The 18874-nt window shown below is 49.2% G+C and overlaps 1 protein-coding gene across 3 annotated transcripts; it reads right to left on the reverse strand.

The window, feature by feature from the left end:
* Window positions 1-98: 98 nt before the first annotated feature.
* LOC120951487 (actin-binding Rho-activating protein) lies at window positions 99-14589 on the reverse strand. Of its 3 annotated transcripts, none has more exons than XM_040370252.2 (4): window positions 13202-14589; window positions 2858-3000; window positions 1704-1863; window positions 99-1598 (listed from the first exon to the last, which is right to left on the reverse strand). In XM_040370252.2, the coding sequence occupies exons 1-4, from the start codon at window positions 13244-13246 to the stop codon at window positions 1374-1376; spliced, it is 573 nt and encodes a 190-aa protein (XP_040226186.1). In that variant the 5' UTR covers window positions 13247-14589; the 3' UTR covers window positions 99-1373. The 3 variants fall into 3 exon arrangements, with proteins under 3 accessions (XP_040226186.1, XP_040226185.1, XP_040226184.2); XM_040370251.2 differs by lacking the exon at window positions 13202-14589 and adding an exon at window positions 3094-3187; XM_040370250.2 differs by lacking the exons at window positions 99-1598; window positions 1704-1863; window positions 13202-14589 and adding an exon at window positions 3094-5413 and having other exon boundaries at window positions 2885-3000.
* Window positions 14590-18874: the final 4285 nt, after the last annotated feature.

Raw genomic sequence — 18874 nt, forward strand, 5'->3', positions numbered from 1 at the left:
GAAGCTTACACAATAAAACGTACACAGCCCGCTTTTTATCGTTTCTTTCATTCAATTTTCCCTGCATAGAAAAACATACACACACTCACAGCGAGCGATTCAGTTTCCGTTTTCTTTATTATTTTCTTGCAAATGTTGGCTGTATCAACATATCATCTTCCGTACAGTAGCGAGAGGCCCAACCCACACGATCTACTAACTATTGCACACTACCCCACCGCACTTGTGGAGCTGTAGCATTGATGCTTTACCGAAGGGCCCGACGGGACGGGAGGTGGTCGTGATGATGAGATAACCTTACAACTAGCTTAATACTGTCACTACTGACAAGCGGATTCGATAGCTTTTCGGGTAAATGGGAAAGTTTAGAGAAAGACGAAACAAATCATTGCGAAAAAGGAAAGCAAGCAGATAAAGATACAACTATGTGAGAGATATTGCATGGAAATACAAAAAAAAAAAAAACAAACGATAAGCCTTGAAAGGGACTCTAAAGTGTTGGTGGTCTAAACCTAACGGCCGATATGCAAGATCGAAAGATCGAGTTTGGAGAATTTAGTGCTGGTACTAGTATAGCTTACACATTGCACACTTAATGCTACTACTTCACTAATTTGGTTCGCTAACATTTCTATGCAGCTTTCTGCCCCTAACCTGCACTCTAACCTCGGTTGCTGCTAACCGCATTCTATTGTATTTGGTATACATCCCTGGAATCAGTCGAACGAATGCGCACGACCCGAAAAACGACACAGATACACTCACACAAAAATCATAATATCCGATCCAAAACGGAACCAAAACACTACAAGGGAGCTGCGGCGATCTTTTTACACCGCACCCTTCCCAAAACCTGTTCTCTCCATCGCTCACACCAACTCTGTGAGGAGGACGATCACTTAACAGCTACAACGACGAAGACGACGACACAACAGTGGAAATACAATAGTCACATCAGAATCGACGACTACCACTAACGACTAACATAGCTCCTCTCTCTCTCGCTTTCACTCTATACGCTACCCAAAAATATACAGATCAAATTGTGGCATATGAGTTTGGCAATGGGACAACAGCTGATCCCATCACGATCGTGTCGCGTGCGGCAGTATCACTATCCTCGGCCGTAGCAATATATCCTCTCTCGTGTCCTCCTTGATTTGCACAGACAACTCATTCCCACACACTACATCCTTTTACACACTACACACACACAGCGCCATTCATTCCGGCTGACGAGAGAGGACACAATCCGTTGCTCCGATGGATCCCCACCTTCACAACAGAAGTAGGCGGTGGTGGTGGTGGCGGCTGACGACGAGAGCTGACGACTTGACGACACGCGCTTACTGCTACTATAGGTTCTAGCATTCCTAAGGTAACATGTTGGTAGGCTGCGGGTTGGGACTTAAACTGCGCCGAATTTCCGTCTGCTTGCCGACGAGAATGTCCCGGATCTGGGCGACCGGTTTGGTAAGGTACACCGGCACGTGGTCGTCGCGCCGCTGGAACAGACATTCACCCTCGAACTGGATGAGGTCGTGCTTGCGGGCGCGCAGCAACAGTCCGACCAGCTTGTCGTTAATGTGTGTGTAAATCTGAGGAAGAAGGAGGAGGAGGAGGAGGAAAAAAAACGAAATGAGCATTGGAACTGGAGGTCAACAAAACACACGACACGTTGGACGGAACGACAAGATACGTACATTAAACAGTTCGCCGAAGTAGATCATCTTGATGTCGGGGTTCTTCTTCGACACGGGCTTGCCGTCAACGTCGATCACCTGGCAGAGTTCGAGCATTTCCTGGTACACCTGGATGTTGGCCTTCTTGCCTCGGTACTCAGTTAAGCTGCCCGCCTTGGGTCTGGTGGAGGAAAATGGAAATGGTTCGGATTTCAAATTAACGGCTTTACTTTAATAATCGACTAAGATACTAATATGACAAAGACAAGTTGTTTAGTGGTGCGATCGCTTACATACTACGGTTAATATACATTTTTATTGAGCTTTTTCGATTGGGGTTTTTGTATCTATGTGCATTGGATTACACACACTCGGTTACATATTTGTATCACGATAGGCGTTTGAGCAGTTGCACACCCGGAAGAGACAGCGAGATCGCCCGGGAACAGGGAAGTACATGAAGCTAATAACAGGCCGCGCTCCTCCTTTAGTGACTAGTTTAGCAGTTCTCGTGCGAATGAAAGAAATGCGACTGTATGATGGGTGCCACTTGATCATTAGATCATGCGCATCCGTGTTCGATACGATACGAAAACTCCGTCCACCTCCAGCCAGTTGCTGCTGCTACTGCTGCTACTACTGCTGTTTCTGTACACCTCCCCTCCGAGAATCAGCGAAGCGTTAAATGCGCATAACAAAACCGAAGGCATTCGTGTTTATTGTCCGATCGCGAAGGAAGAAGGAAGGCGGTGCGAGCGCGATCGCCACTCACAAGCACACAGAAGGAAGACATACAATGTGTAATTGCCTTTATGCAAATAGAAGGACGCGTTAGGCTCTTTTCTCACAAAGGTTACATCACGCCACGATCGGGAGATCGGGCTCGAAGCTAAAAACAAACACGAAAGAAAAACTCGGACAGGCGTGTAACTACTTTACAGGGAGGTCCACCGAATCGATGGACCGGCGAGAACTTGATGCACTGGTGTGTACCACTTTCACCCCGCACGGAACTCCAAACATTGGGCGTAAGGTTAGCATAGTTGATTAGTGGCCTGAGACTGACTGAGGGGGTGTGTGCGTGTTTGCCACGGTAAAAATCGATGTCGAGGTTGATGGTCGAACGGTAGCGCTAGCTCTCGCCCACTCTCGTCCATGCCATTCGCTTTACTTACTTGCCATACTCCTCCTTGCTGATCTGTAGCCTGGCCATGCCGCGTGACGCCTGTGCATCGGAGAACGGATTGGAGAGTTGCGATTCCCGGTGGCTCTGGGCAGTCTGGTTAAATAGGGCCACCTTCGACGACAGTGGAGAGTCCTGGAAAGGTACAAAAGAGAGAAGATAGATATTAGTGGACGTTGTTAGCAAACCTGCGGTCAAACATTCAGATAGGAACGAGCGTGTTAGTACAGCAACGATCGGGCGAACGGGCACCGGTGCAGTGGCGCATCGGATGGTCATCCACTTGGGTGAACAGATTCTGCAGGGACTGGGCGTCGGTTTCGCTGATGTCGCTACGCTTCAGCTCGTAACAAGCGACCAGACGGCGCACGTTCGGGCCACGCACCACTTCTGGCTCGGGCTCACGCTGCTGGCGACGATCGAGTGACAGCTGGTAGTGTTGCTTTTGCTGCTGCTGCTGATGCCGTCGGCGGCACGATCGCTGACGACGGAGCTCATCGTCGCGCAGCATACGCCCTCGGAGGTGGTCCTCCTCGAGCAGCAGACGACGCTCGAGACGACGCAATCTTGCCTCACGGCCCAACTCCTCTTCCAGCTCTTCCAGCTCTTCTGTGCCCGTGCTCAGATCCTCTTCTGCAGGCCGTTGCGTACGACGACGCTGTTGGGTACGGGTTCGCTGGGTACGCTGGCGACGGCGTGCTGGTGCCTGCTCCTCCTCCGGAGCGGGATCTTCCTCCTCTTCTGGTTCTTCTTGTGCTGGTGGATTGTTACGACGGCGGACTGCCGGTTGCTGGCGTCTTGGAGGCTGTGGTGCCTGCGGACGCGCTCGTCGTGGCGGCTGCTGCTGTTCTTCCTCCTCCTCCTCGCCGTTGTCCTCCTCTTCGGGCTCTTCTTGAGGTTGTGGTTGGCGTTGCGCACGACGTGGCTGTGCACGCTGACGTGGCTGCTGAGCACGCTGTGGTGCCCGAGCAGGACGTGGTGCTGGCTCCTCCTCCTCCTCTTCCTCCTCCGGCTCCACTTCCTGCTGGGGTTGGGCCCGTCTGGGACGACGTGCCGGGGCCTGACGTCGTACCGTGGTGGTCCGTGCGCGCGGTCGCTGTCTTGGCTGTGGTGCCGGTTGCTCCTCTTCCTCCTCTGCCGGTTCCTCTTCCTCCTCCGGTTCTGGCTGTGCCGGGCGTCTGGGCCGTTGCGCGGCCGGTCTGCGTAGAGAGCGGCGCGAGGCAGGACGCGTTCTCGGCAGCACTTCTTCCAGCTCCAGCTCTTCCTCCTCCTCCTCCAGCTCCACGTCGCTCAGAAACCGGCGGCTTGCGATGCTCCCGGCCCGGCTGCGACGCCGTTCCCGCTCTTCCAGCCGCAACAGCCGGCGCTGCGTCAGTTCCAGCCCCGTGTCGAGACAGATGCAGCAGCTACGCTGACACTTTTGACAGTTGGAATGCTCGGGAGCACCGCGGAACACGCGCGATACAATGCCACCCATCTTGCCAGGAGAATTTGCCCACACTGAACGTTGCGCGCTTCTCAGGTCTAAGTAGAAACTCAACGGCTGTGCTTTGCGTTTTAAAGGGCTTTTTTGTTGTTGCAATAACTTCTTCAACGTGGAGGGCCACAATCGGAAGAAGAGAACTCTGTACCGCTCGACTGATCGGAGCGCCGTACACTGATGGTTCTAGGGCCGGTGCGGGCGGTTTTTATTGATCGGTTTTCCGTTTCGGGGTCAGTCGAACGGATGGGGCTGCAAATATTTGCCGCAATGGCCAAACCGCCGAGGCAACCGGAAGTGGGGCATTGCTAAGGGGCAAAAAGCCTGCGTGCAGGCACGTTTCGCTTGACCCGTAGAGCTGTGGTGCAGCCTCATCATCACGATCGCTTTTTGCTCGAAACCCAGTGTGCTCCAAATTTCCACAAGCACAAGAATGAATACGAAGCTGGATTGAGACTGTTTTACGCAATCAAACGGAGGGTGTCATCTTGCGGTGAAAGTGAACGCAAGACTCCTCTCGAAGATAATGCTCCATTTATTATGCCACTAAGCAGGCATGGTATCTTCATAGTGATAAACGCTTTGTTTTGAAGTCATGGGAACCGATCGGCGTGTTTCTCATAAACCCATGATCACTAGTAGGCTATGACGACACTCCGGTGTACGCCCAGTGACAGTGAGTGCTGATATCATCCTATCCCTCCCGTTACACCTCTAACAGCGTAACGCATCGAAAGTGATCTACTTGGTGGCGTTTCACTCTCAGCAGATTGCCTTTTTTTTGCTGCATTCACACAACCGTTTGATGTGTGGCGCCGACAGCAACAAAAAAAAGGGCACATTTTCCCAGACAGCCATGAGTGTTGATGAGTGTAATGTGTTCTCTAATGCGCCAAGGGTCCCGCTGTTTTACAATTTTTCGTTTTCCATCCCGCTGGTCTCGTACCTATACCCACAGCCGCGTGTGGAAAGTGTGGAAAGAAAAATCATCTCTTGCTGCGATCGCCTACGATCGCCTTTGCTACACTCCTCCCCGCCACCGCAGAAGGGGGGGGGGGGGGGGGGCATCATTTTGATGATTGAGGGCCTCACGTGAGTTGAACTTTCGATTTCATTTTCGTGCACACAGAAGGGTGCCTATACGAGCTGCTGCGTTGATAGGAAAGTGGGAGCCGATAAAGTAGTAGCCTATGGGAAACAAAACAACTAACCACAGAGGAGCATGTGCGATGGGCTTAACGATAGAACTAATAGCAATGTACCAGCAGCAAGAATAAGACTTAATTTGGAGATATGTTCCCACAGACACACATGGGCAGGCCCAATCGTTAGGCTTCTTCGCATTCAACGGCAGACCACACGCGCGCGTGTATGTGTTGCTCTACCCGGTGAGTGTTATTTCGTGCCCATTCATCATGATCATCACTCACCATGATGGCTGTAGCACTCAAGCGCTCGAAGCGGAATCCAATTGGGATGACTGTATGTTATGGTCAGAGCTTTACGGTACCTCGGCGCCTTCAGAGAACTTCAAGCCTGGAAAGCGGCAAAGTACCGCACCGAACGGCCCTTCCCATCACTTTCGATTGTGGGTCATTTGGGCTCCCATGGGAGGCTGGCCGTACCGGAGTGGCCCCTCATTGAAGCTTAATGATTCGATTAGCACATACCAAATAAGAAAAGATGATCGATGCACACACACACACACATACACGTGGTGTCTCGTTCGCTTTCACCCCACTACACCCAGCGATGATGATCGCTCGAAACTGAAAAACCCGTGGCGTGAACAGATGGGTGCCACGGCCTTTGTAGAAAGCACCGGTGCCCCCTTCCCCTTCTGCTGCCAGTAGGAGAGTTTATTGTATTGCCTTTCCCGCTGTTCCTTAATTAATCTAATCAACCCTGCCGCCGTGGCCGCTGACTGTTTGCAAATTTTGCCTTTCGCTTTCGCGGAGAACGCAAGACACAACCCCCTGCAAGACCTGGCAAGGGGGGGCAGGCGGAAAGTCAAATGTTGCAGCCAACGGGAGGAGTTGTGTTTTTTGCTTTGCTTTTCAGTGGATTTCCTTTGTTACGGCGTCAAGGGAGAGAAATTTCATCCAAAACCATCATCCTTCTCCGGTCCGGAGTGTGATAAATTATCGCACAGTCTTGATTGTTAGATGGTGCCTTTTTTTCTCTCCGTCGATATCTTATCAGCTCGCGGCCCATTCCCAATCCAAAGAGCGCTCACACACAAACCGGAAACCGGTCTGCCACTGCAGCGGAGGGGGGCCCACTTTGCACCTTAATTGGACATAACGCCTCGGAGTACGGTGCTGTGGTGGATTGAGCTGACCTGAAGTGCCACTCGACGGCAAATGGCAAACACATGTCCGCGGCAACAAAGCTGCAGCTGGTAGGTGGTTTTCGATCGCGTGACTAGAACTCGAATTCTAAGGCGAGGATGTTTGCTGTTTGCTGCCAAAGTACACGAGACAAGGCTTGTTTGCTGGCCTGCTAAGCGGGTGGCTCATACAAAGGAAACACAAAACGTTGTAGCAGCTGTGAGTTAAAAGCCGTTGTGTTCTAGAATAGTTTGAAAATTTGCTGCCACAGGTGAGCACAACAAACTGAGTAGGAAAATGGCAGGGAATTTGTCTGGAACGTGTGTTTGGAAATTAGCACGCACACCACAACCTACTGCCGCGCGGGTGCGCCTAATTGACCGCGGGTGCCGCCACAAACTTTCACCCGTCTTTTTTTGTTTGTTTGGTTTGCTCGCTGGCACACAAAATGACAGCCAATTTTCACCAGAAAGAAATGGCTTGCTGGCTGGCGGCTTGGTCAACCCCAAAAATGGCAGCAACAAGGCACAAGTCGGCACAAGTCTCGCAAAACGTTTTTCATTTGTTACAGGGTTTTCCAATTGAGTTTAGACTAGCCGCATACTTTTTTTGAATAGTCGCAATAGATTCTTGACTAGCATCCTCTATTTTTGATTACGATCAATGGATTATTGACTAGGAGCAATTGATTTCAGCAGGTCCCTGCTTGACAGCCTAAGAGCGTCGCGTTTATATCACCCGGTGTGACAGATCGACTTGAATAATAATCTGTGGATAATACTTAATTTCATTCGCACATTAGTTTAAAGCGTTTGTTTTACTGCTATATATCATCCACAAAATAAGATATATTTTATCTGATAGGTTTTTGGTGCTATTGTTTTGATTTTATGAATGCACAATACAACACAAAAGCACTTAACGGCTGAATTGAAATATGCAGTAGTGAACCCACAGGCATAAACTAACCAAAAGCTAGATTAAGCAAGTTTTTCAGAGTGACCATTTATAGTTGTATCGATTTTCGATCAAATATCGGTTTACAATTGAGCACACTAAAACTCAGTTTTTCTAACCAAAAATCAAATATTTTTCTAAGTATTGATCGTTTAACCATAAAATTGGAATTTAATAAAATTTATGAGTGAATAAAAAGTTGTTTTTACTGAAAATTACCGAATTTGCTTTAGATTTCCTACCGATAACCTCTAAAAACAATCTGGTCACTCCGCGCCAGCAACCGGTCTGCTGAAATCAATTGCTCCTAGTCAATAATCCATTGCTCGTAATCAAAAATAGAGGATGCTAGTCAAGAATCTATTGCGACTATTCAAAAAAAGTATGCGGCTAGTCTAAACTCAATTGGAAAACCCTGTAAAATAAACACGGAAGTGATCACCCTTTTTAACGGCGCTTGGCGGTAATTGTGAGAGATGGGGACCGTCTCAACACCGGCTCAACATTGCATCTGTTTCATTAAGGGTGTTGGGCCTCTGTTTTTTTTATCTTCCACACATCCACGATAAGTGACAGCAAAAAAAGCACAGCGTCCAAAAAAAATAGAAAACTCTTTTCCGTTCGCTTTCACGTCAACGTCGCGGCTGTGTTTTTGTTGCTGCGTGTTTTGGTTCGAACTGGGAACTGTTGTTTGTTTGATGATAAATGAACATTAATATTGATAATGTACCGAAAAAAAACGGTGGTTCAAAAGAAAGCAAGCGCCCTCGCCGCTGCCTCTGCGTTACGAAAACAAGAGTGAGTGTGCTGACTGCTGACTTTGCCTGAGGGCTTTTAATGTAAAAAAGAGGAAATTGTAAGAAGTAGCTAAGAAAAAAAGGAGAGCATTCAATTACGTTACGTATGCAATGCTGATTATACGTATTTTTATGTATTTTTTTTTCTCCCTCAAAAGAGCTCCTACAGAGAGAGGGAGCAACAGCTTCAACGATCAGTACGCTTCATTGCTCGATCTTGCACCCCTTGTAGTGCCGTACTAACGCAACGCAACGCAACAAAACCAAATTAAAGCCACCCAAAAGCACTAAAACGACATCGAGCTGCAATCAACAACAACCTTCAGCCAGCCAGCCAGCCCATAATGCGGAAATGCGGGTTGTGCATTATGTTATCAGCGTTGTTGCTGCTGCTTCCGTCAATCAAAGCCCACCCCCTCTGCCTGATGATTGGTACCCTCGCGATCGATGAGCGAGAAAGCTCCCGCTTTTAGTACACACACATGCGCGCGCGGTCAGTTGTGTCCATTATGCAAGCAGCTTTTGTCTCTCCTCTCTCTCTCTCTCTCTCTTTACACGCACTGATTATAGACGCATAATAAGGCCTGTTTTCCCTTCCCTGCACACACTTGAACAGTCCTGCTAAATATTGACGATCGAGTTTTTGTTTCTACCATGTTTGCTTAACCTTTTTGACCCTTTTTTGTGAGGGGAGTTTTCGAAACCGCGCGTCTTACCATGTTGACTCCAAACCATGTCCTTGACATTCCGACCGCCACACCGTCACATACGCCACACACAAGGAAAATTAATTATGCTTTTGCATGTTTAGAAACAACATCTCGTCGAAGTATGTTGACCATTTCCTTCTTGCTTTCGGGGCTGTGGTCCGTCGTCTATAAATAAACAGGTCCCTCCTCCCCAATGGTACATCATCCGGGGGGTTTTTTCATTGCCAATCTCGTACACGGTCAGTGTTTTTCTTTTCCTTTTTTTTTTGTTTTCTCTATCTAAGACACATTTTCGAGTCCCGTTCTTATGTAACACAAAGAAAAACCTTTCACGAAAAACAGGAAAAATCAATCATTCGCGTCCAGCAGTAACACGGCGTCCTCGCGCGCGCTCGTCTGTCATGCGCTGGTCCCTTGAACTTGTAGCCCCCATTCGCCACGGAGCAGTTCTAATTAATGGTGCAAGATAAATCTGTCCACACACACACACACACACATACACACACACCGGTGCAGGGCCAAAACATCCTTCCCGAAAACGATCGCAATTCGGAAAAGTTCAAGTACAAGTTCGAAGCCCTTGCTCGTTTCGGTTGGTTTTGCGCCACAGAGAGCAGTGCACCGCCACCACGATGTGCACGGTTGTGTGATGTTCTGTGTGAATGTGTACCGGCACTGCTAAGGCATGGGGTAAAAATAGCAATCGTATTCGAACCTTATTCATAACCTCAATGGAATGCGCGATCGTATGCCAAAATCTGCGCCCGAGAGTCGTCGTCGTGAGATCCCTCCCTTTTACCACAGTAGCGGATTGATTTCTTCTTCTTCTTCTTCTGCACGAGATTTCCCAATCCGAGCGTAAACTTGATCGCGAATCGACCGCCCCTGCACGGTGACGTACGGTGGCGAAAATCAATCATTTAACCCTCCCCGACTCCTCGACTTGTACAGTGCACGTGGCGTCAAAGATCGCGACGATCGCGATGACGCCAAACGACCACCTGTCGCCATCTACATCTTCCCCCACCCCCCCAGAAACCGGCGCGATATCAAATATCTCCCATTCCCATATGAAGTCAGACGCGAGGCGCCCTCCGTCCTGGGGTCTAGCCGGAGATTGTGAAATGAGGCGGAAATTCGGTGACTTGCACGCGCGTTTGAAGACAAAGAAAAAAAGAAACTAAACACACACACACACACGCGCGCGCGAACCGTCGTCACCTAGCAACCGACACGCGGAAAAACGTGAAAACTTTGAGATGCCACACTTTTATCACGAGCCACGGCCACGGGAATGAGGTTTATTTCTGGCGCATTCCAACAGCGAACAGCTCTCCCTCGCATGCGTGTCTTGCGTTCCCCGGCCCGCAGGAAAACGATTCGATTCGCAGAATTTGGGAAGATGTTTTAATTCGAGTCTCTGGTCTGGCGCGCGCGCTTCAGCTGATGCCCGCCGATGGGTGGGGTTGATTGTGGGAAACCTTTTACTTTTTGTTTTCCTTTTACTGGCTTAGAATCTTTTTGAGGAGCGTATTTTAGCACGCACGTTAATTGGCCATTCTAATTGAGTGAACATCAGCCGGACGGGCGATGGGTATGAGAAGAAAGGTAGTAACAGCACACACACCCTAAAGACCGTTGCTGATGCTGGCCAGCACAACACCAACCACACTTACGGGCGTTTCGGACAGCCGGATAGTGACGGAGCTTCTTCTTCTAGTGGTAGCCATTTGTTGAACGATCGGAAGATTGATAGGGCACGCGTATTGCACGGAAGAAAAAGAGGAAACTTGCAGCACACCCCAAAACAACCACTCGTAGCGTCTGTTTAAGGTACCGGCGGGGTTAACACTGAAATACCATCGAACCCTACGCCGCCCTTATTCGATATGCTCGATCGGTGCTTCGATGATCTCCGAACGATCTGCTGCATCGGCATACGAATATTGTGCGCGCTTGCGGTGTGAGGGATCAATGATCGCGCTTCACGATCACGATCGTGCCCAGAAGGGCACCAGCATCCGACGTGCGGACATCCTGGTGCACAGCCAACGACAGCAGCGAAAAGGTCACAGTGCAGCGCAACGACCAAACCAAAACGATGACGGCTGGATTCCATCATCTAGCTCTCTCTCTCCCGTGAAGGTCACCCTAGGGGAGATGTCTCAGACGCCCGCTGTGTGTCTATATTTGTTTGCTCCCGAGAGAAGCAGCAGCAGATATGACATTGTAAATAATTTGCAAATTGGGCAAAAGCACCCTCCAAAAGCAAATGAAAATAGCTCCCTTTCGCCTGTCTGCCAATCTCTCACTGTCAGGGGAGAGAGCTGTTCAATCCGTCACACCGCACGGTGACTGACAGAGTGACTCCTTCTTCGAACGTGGTAGGAAACGTCAATCGCTGCGAGCGTCAGCAGTTCTTGGGTTTGGCGCTTTTGCAGGCACAGCCGGAACGGTTGCTAATCTTAGGTAAGTAATTCTGCACTCGCCAGCCACCAGCTTTCCACACTTTCCAGGTGGGCATGTAACTCCCCCCCCCCCCCCCTCAACTGGCTAATATGGGTCATCGTCACGCTCGAGCACCACACACACTCATCGTCGGGCGTCGTGTGTCGGCAACTCCAAAGTACGTAGATGGTGTCGAAGATCATATAGATATATACATTTCAACCCTCCAAAAGCCAAAGATGGCAGCAAAGAAAAGCGAGCGTAAAAATAGTTTGCTGCAGGTGCTTGTGTGTGTAATGCACCACCCATTACCGAACGACCTATTTCATGGTTTATGGTGTGTCTTTTTTATATCTCCTATGGGGTGTGGGGTGTTAAATGATGGTGAACGTGGTGGCATCGCACCTCACCTGGCAGAAGGTAGATGAGTCAATCTGTGAGGGTCTTTCTTAATAAACAATGTCTCTGATCGTACGGTGAGCTGGACACAATGTGTGATGTGTAAGTTGAGTCACTCGTGAACGGACATTCTTCATAAGACACTGTAATTGAACCCTCCGCCAAAAGAGAAGCCACAAACCCAGCAGGCATCTAAGCAGATATTAACACACTGAAAGGTTAGTTCCCAAAGACTCACTCCCCCAACAAAATCGCATGATTGCGTAATGATCAATAGCTGTGGGGCAGCAGTCCGGTTGCAGTTGGATAGAAACGAGGTTATAGTGCTTGCGCCTGCGCTAATAAACACACCCAAACACAATTTACTCATTACCCAGGTTCAATAAAGCTTCTCTCCTCTACCTATTGAGGCCTAATTATTGCCAATCTATCTCGTAGGCTTCCGTTGGCTTCCGTTGGCTGGCGGGTTTTTGGGCAGCCGTAATTAGCAGGCCCGCTTTGAAGCCATAAAGAGCTGCAGGGAGGATGTGCTCTGACCTACTGGTTGGCTTCAAAGATCGAGAGACAGAGAGAGAGAGAGAGATGGAGTCAAAAGCCGTGCCAGTTCCATGCGCCAATCATCTGCACCCAAAATACTTTGTGCCGCACGGATATTGAGGAATGTGGCACGGGTGGTTTGTGTGTTTTTCACTACGAGCTCCACACCTAACCTTGCCCGCAATGTCCGAAAGTACACTTTATCTATCGGGGAGTAGACAGTGGAGGGAGGGGGGGGGGGAAACCAAAACACCCATCGACAGGAAGTACTGCACGCGCGCGGTGTGAACTAATGAGCTGGAGAAAGAATTTCGACCGGCAATGTGTCGGCGTCTCCTCGTCTTTTGCTGCAAAAAGAAACAAGCCGGTACGGCCAGTACTACCCCCTTTTCTCGTCGTCTACGATCTGATTTCACCGACTGTTTACCAAACAATTTGAAGCTGACCAAACATACAAACACACACACAGCCACAGAGAGAGTCATTAATTGGCCGCAAATTGTTAACCCCGATTTGCGCACTCGAGTAAAGGGAAATTATGCACCCAGCCAGCGTGGCGGCGAGTTTTGGCAGGCGAGAAAACCATCATGGACCCTGAATACTCCCCGGATGGTCGCCTGCTTGGTCGGTTAGCAACACTTGCACTTTGAGACACACACACACACTTTTGCTACTTACCACGATCAATCGAAGTGCGCCAAGTTCGTGTGCTACGTCCGTCATCTTGTGGATTCGATCGAGTAAGGCACCTTCTTCCTGCTGCTGCTGCTGCTGCTGATCCTGTGCTTCCTGGCAGGCGTTTTGTTCACGCACCAACTCACCACACACAACACTGCTGGTGTCACTGCTGGCGATTCCTTCGCCACTGGGCGGCACTGTACGTTCGTCGTCTGGTGGAGCAGTGGAACTGCCCTCGCTACAACTACTACGGCGCGTTTCGCTGACGGATGCCAAGTCGACCACCTTGGATGACTACCGGCGATGGAAAAAGTGTTTTTGCACGATCTCTCTCCCTCTCTCTCTCGGCACAGCGGTTGACTACAGTTCGCACACGCTTTATGGTGCCCGGAAGTGCTTTCAATCTAAAACCGATTCACACACACACACGCGCGCGCGCTGCGATAAAGGGTACGCGGCGAGAAGCAAACGTTCGCAAGTGTTTATATGTCCTTTTGGGTGTTTTATGTCTCGTTCAAGTGCACGAACGAACCTCCCGTCTGTGTTCACCGTTATGGGCTTATATCGAGTGTGACCTCTCAAAACACTAGCCGGTCGGGTCGGGTGTGTGTTTGTTGCGCGTTTGGACACGTGCACGACCACAGCAGATAGCACCGCCACTTCCTACTCACACGCGGTCGCGACTTTAACCCTTCGCTTGACAGACACGACACGAACCCAAGTCGAGGAAGTGTCGAGTTGAATTGTCTGGTACGAGAGCGTCTGTAGACAAACTTTCCGCGGACACTAAAACAGCTCGCTGGTCAACCGTAACCGATGGTAAACGTAATGATCTAGGCACGGGCTGCGATCATGCGACTCCACACGCCTTCGAACGATGACTGATGGTGAACGAGCTGGACGCACTTTTCACCTGAGCTCGCTCTCTCTCGCTTTTGAGGTACTTTGGGGCTCGCTTTATCCAGTGACTCCCCTTCCTTTTGTTTGGGAGTGTTCACTCTCTCTCTCCGCCTTTTACTGTGGGTGCCTCTGGGAAAGCCTTTCTCAAAATTTGATGGGCCTCTCGTGCTGCTGCTGCTGCCACTGTCGCTCCAATCAATCTCAATCTGATGTGATCGCCGATGATCGCTAGAGGACAACTAACAAGCACTCAGTACCGCGCTGGGAAAACCCACTGGGGACACTGTTCGGTCCGTCTGGTCTGGTCTGGTCTGCACTGCACGACCGATGCTGGCGAACTTCTGCCCGACGGACAATGTTGGCCAGCTGCTAGCTTTTCCGCCCGTTGGAGAGGAGTGCGCAAACGCGCGGTGCGCTTGCGCGAGCGCGAAATTCCCAACAACAACGGCAACCCAAAACCCTCCTCCTACCGACCATTTCTTTCCGCAACAACGCACTCCCACCCCACTGGTTGCTTTCTCCTCCACCTCAACATTGTGTTGGGCGAGTGTTTTATCTCTCTCTCGCGCACCGTCGAACATTTCTCACGAAACTATGCGCCGCCGCTCCGTCGCTCTGTTGCGCCGCTTTTCCGTTGCTCTTTGCTCAACCTAATCGCCACCATCGCCGCCGCGGAGAGTGAGCGCGCAATTTCTTCCACTCCTTACTGCCCCTTCTTCCTCTAACGCTGCTCTCTCCAACGCTAAAGCATGTTTTCATTCACCTCAAGAGGCATTTGTTTTTTGTACGTTCCACACTCTCGCACGCCATTTCCCACACCACCGGCCTGTTGAAATGCTTCTTGCTCAAGATTTGCTTTTCTGTTTTTATTCCTCTTTTTCAACACTGCACCGCCACACACACCCCTCGGGGCATATCTGTAGCCACGGCAGCGGCATACTCGATTTACTCATCAGCCGCAACCGCCGAACGCCAAACGCTGCCCATGTTGGGTTGCGTTGGTTGAGCGCGTTGTTTGGGCGCGTGATTTTCAACTTGCTGCGATTGAGCCATTCTTGACTGTTGACTGGCGCAAAATGGCACTCCCCGCATTGTGATGGTCAGCCATGCACAAAGCTATGCTTTCATGCAACATATTTATTTGTTAGTAATTTATCGAATTAAAATAATTTAAAATAAACAACATATTTATCGCAATTTCAATGACCGTTTCATCTGCTTCACACACGCCGTACGATCGGTTATGTGCAAAATGTGCCACCGTTCGCGACATTTATGCACAATTAATGGTTAAATTTATGGTCGCTGGTAATGTTACACTTTCTGCGCTAAAAATATTATCACTATGTCGCTGCGAAACCGTGTTCTATATTTGATATGCTTTTATTATGCAATTAATGTTTCTTCCCAACCCAACACTTCCGCCGCTTCTCGGCCTTTTCGGCTGATTAGCCGAGATGTTTCCCTCCGTCAGTGTGTCACATGAAGTATTTAAAACTTCCATCTTTTTCGGTTACATTTTTGCCACCCTTCCCTCCTCCTCCTCCTCTTCATCCTCCACCCTATTAAACGCGCGAGCGCGCGCACGGATCGTTTGTAAACAATTTCGCGTGCGTACCGGGCGCTGCTGCCGGTGGCGTCCGGCTGCTGGCGAGAACTGCGCAAACAGTGCGCAAACGTTTGTGCGCGCAATCTATTACGGTATGGCATTTCACGCACATCGGGGAACATGAATGTTGATTGAATGGATCAAAAGCAAAAGGCAGAAGAAACAGGAAAGAAGCCCAACCAAAGCAAAGCTTGAAACAACATACAAAAGCCGCAAACGCCGCGAATGGCGTCAAACGGGAAAAAGGTGCATCCCCCCTCCCCTTCAATGGTTGAATTTTCTTTGGATAAATTGATGTAAGTGTAGATCACACTTTGCCGTAGTAGGAAAGGAACTTTGCGGGCATTTCGGCGATCGCTGTACGTTGTTGTCTGTGGTGTTACTACCTTCTTCTACTGTACAAGAATACACACACTAGGGAGAGAGAGAAGGCAAGAGAGAGAATGCGAGAGGTACCGTTCTCGTGGCGTGGAATGTCGACGGATTACATAAAGCTGAACGACTGCCATCGCGAACGGGTGCGGCAGCGAGAACGTCGCCACGGACCACGATCGATGAGCCGATGAGGAATGTGAAACAGAGGCACATCGGTGACTACATCCACACGAGTCAGTTAGGGGAGGGGGGGAGGGAGGAGACGATAGGACAGAAACACCGCCTAGTGGTAGAATAGTTTCCTTCCTCGGGACACTTCAACACTTCCCTACCCTACCCCAAAACCCCAAGGATGGTTGATTGGTGGTGACATTGAACGTTGAACCGAGCGCGTTGGGATAGGATGATGATGCCCATTAGCGCGAGATTGGCAAAGGAAGGTCACATTTTTCCGCCAGTTTCCTTGCTCCTTGTATCGGCGAGTAAATGGTTAGAAATAGTAGGAATGCTATGTGCCAGGGGGGGGGGGGGGGGGGCTAGGGGACAACTCTCTACTCTCATAAATCTGTTTTACGATTATTTTGCTTCATTTTGAGTTTCATCATTTTATTGCTCAATGTTCCTGCCACTTGGTGTGGGTTCCTTTCGCCTTGTTCCTTGTTTCTTTCTTTATCGCCTTTACGAAGCGAGAGGTGAATGAATAAAAAGTGTCTTTAATGGACAATAAGTCAAATTTGAAAGCTGTAAGCTGTGTTGGAAATGGACACAAACACACTGTACGGTGTTGTCGCTGTTATGATGGGTTTAGAGCTTTAGTTGTTATTTTTATGAGGTTACCATACCCTTTTCCGCCTGTTTGTTGCCAGTTGCTTACAATAGTTTCCGAAGGGGGCAGTGATTTTAGAATTACATAAAATGCCAATGACACTTTCGATCATACACGATCTTCTGGCTCGTCAAAACGATCTTGCGCTCATCGTGCTTGGTGATTAGCTCAATTTAGCCCAGGGCGTCCTTTTTCGGTAAAGTGATCGCTCCGCAGTAAGCAAATGCACCTGTGAATCTCCGTTACAGTTGCGAAAACCGTTGTCTAAGGTTCTTCAAGCGATCTCTTTGGTTAATAATAGCGTCGGTCAAAGCACAAAGTATCGAAACGGTTCGTTTAGTTTGCCGCCTGTCTGGTCGGGATGTAACATTTTGTAATCATATTAAATGGGACGCGACCGCGGTAGACTGCTTTTGATGTCGAGCTTGTATGCAACCTAATGTAACTTAACGTGCATTATGAACGATACGTTTTTTGCCCATTCGACACACCACGCGAGAGGTAGCTTTATCAACGTGTTTCAATGAATTGGAATTTAAAAATATCTTTCCACGCGTGTTCCTACCCGGCCCTTACCTTCGGGGAGAGTCCATATTTCACCATATCATGGGTTTCTGCCCATAGTAAATTGTGCCGAAAAACCATGCGGCCGAGCTGGAATGCGATCACGCTCGCGGAATGGAACGAAAGCGATTAACATATTTGTTGCGTTCCGTTCGTTGACCGAAGATGTTTTACAGCGAAAGAAGAGGAAAAGAAGACAAGAAGAGAAAGAAAAAAAAGGTCACAGATGTTAGCTCGTATCTCATTTTGTTTGCGATTTCTAGTCAGAGTTTCAAAACTGCATGGAGACGCCTGGTATTTGGTAAAACCACGTGGCGCCGATAATGCCAAAAGGAGGATGCGGGATGCTTTGTTTTTTATTTAAATAACAAAACTCATCATAAACATGAGAATATATGTATACATGCTCGCAACAAACCGGCCAGTGCGCAAACAATTTTAATTACGCAGCACACGCAAAAACCCCATGTTGGTGCTGTCTTTGTGTTTTGTCCATTTTCCAAAACAAAAAACCTCACTCCCGGATGTTGACCGTGACCAAAGGCGGTGCTCATTAAAAATCGTGTAAATAAATCAAACACCGCACGATAATGGTCACCAATTCATCCGGCCCCCGTCCTCCCGAAAACTCTCGCATGCGTTTCCATCCCCGCATGTGCCGCCGCAGTAGTACAGTGTGTCCTTGGAAACGTTCGCTGAATGTCCGCCCTGTTCTAGGACTGGTTGCGAATAAGTTTTTCGCAAACGGAGGATAGCCCCCAAACCCCATCATCATCTTCATCATCATCATCATCCACATCCTCGTCATCCGTCAGCGGATGAGCAACATCTAACATCTGTTCTTGGGTTTTGTCTGCACTGTTTGTGGTGTGTGCGAGACGGAAAATGCACGATCCTCCCCTTTGGCAGCCCCATCACCATCGTCGCACGATCGTCGTGTTGTGGTGCAGCCGCTATGACAAGTGAGGCAAAAAATTAGAAAACCACCGAAACCGAACGGTTAACGGTTGTAAAAATTCCCCCAACCAATCCACCCGGGTTCGGACGAGGAATTGGGGGATGGCCATTTCATTACGGTTTGAATTCATTGCCAAGGTTTTGACTTTTCCGGCTCTGTGTCTGTGAGTGTGTTTGTATATGCAGCATCTTCATGTCAATCTTACGCCACACTGTGGCGGACAGAGGTTGAACATTATTTACGTTCATTCTGTGTGCAGAAGAGAGCGAGCGAGTGCGCCTGTCGACTATTGTCTCACTTACAGCTAGCATTTCCCGATGCCGGATATGAACATGGGCAGCATACACACACAGTACATCCTTCGATCGAAATGCCGGCCAAACACCCGCCCAACAACGCAGTAAAAGTTCCAATTTTAATGGCTGAGGTTAAATAAATCAT

Source organism: Anopheles coluzzii, chromosome 2, assembly GCF_943734685.1.
Source record: "Anopheles coluzzii chromosome 2, AcolN3, whole genome shotgun sequence".
Lineage (NCBI taxonomy): Eukaryota > Metazoa > Arthropoda > Insecta > Diptera > Culicidae > Anopheles > Anopheles coluzzii.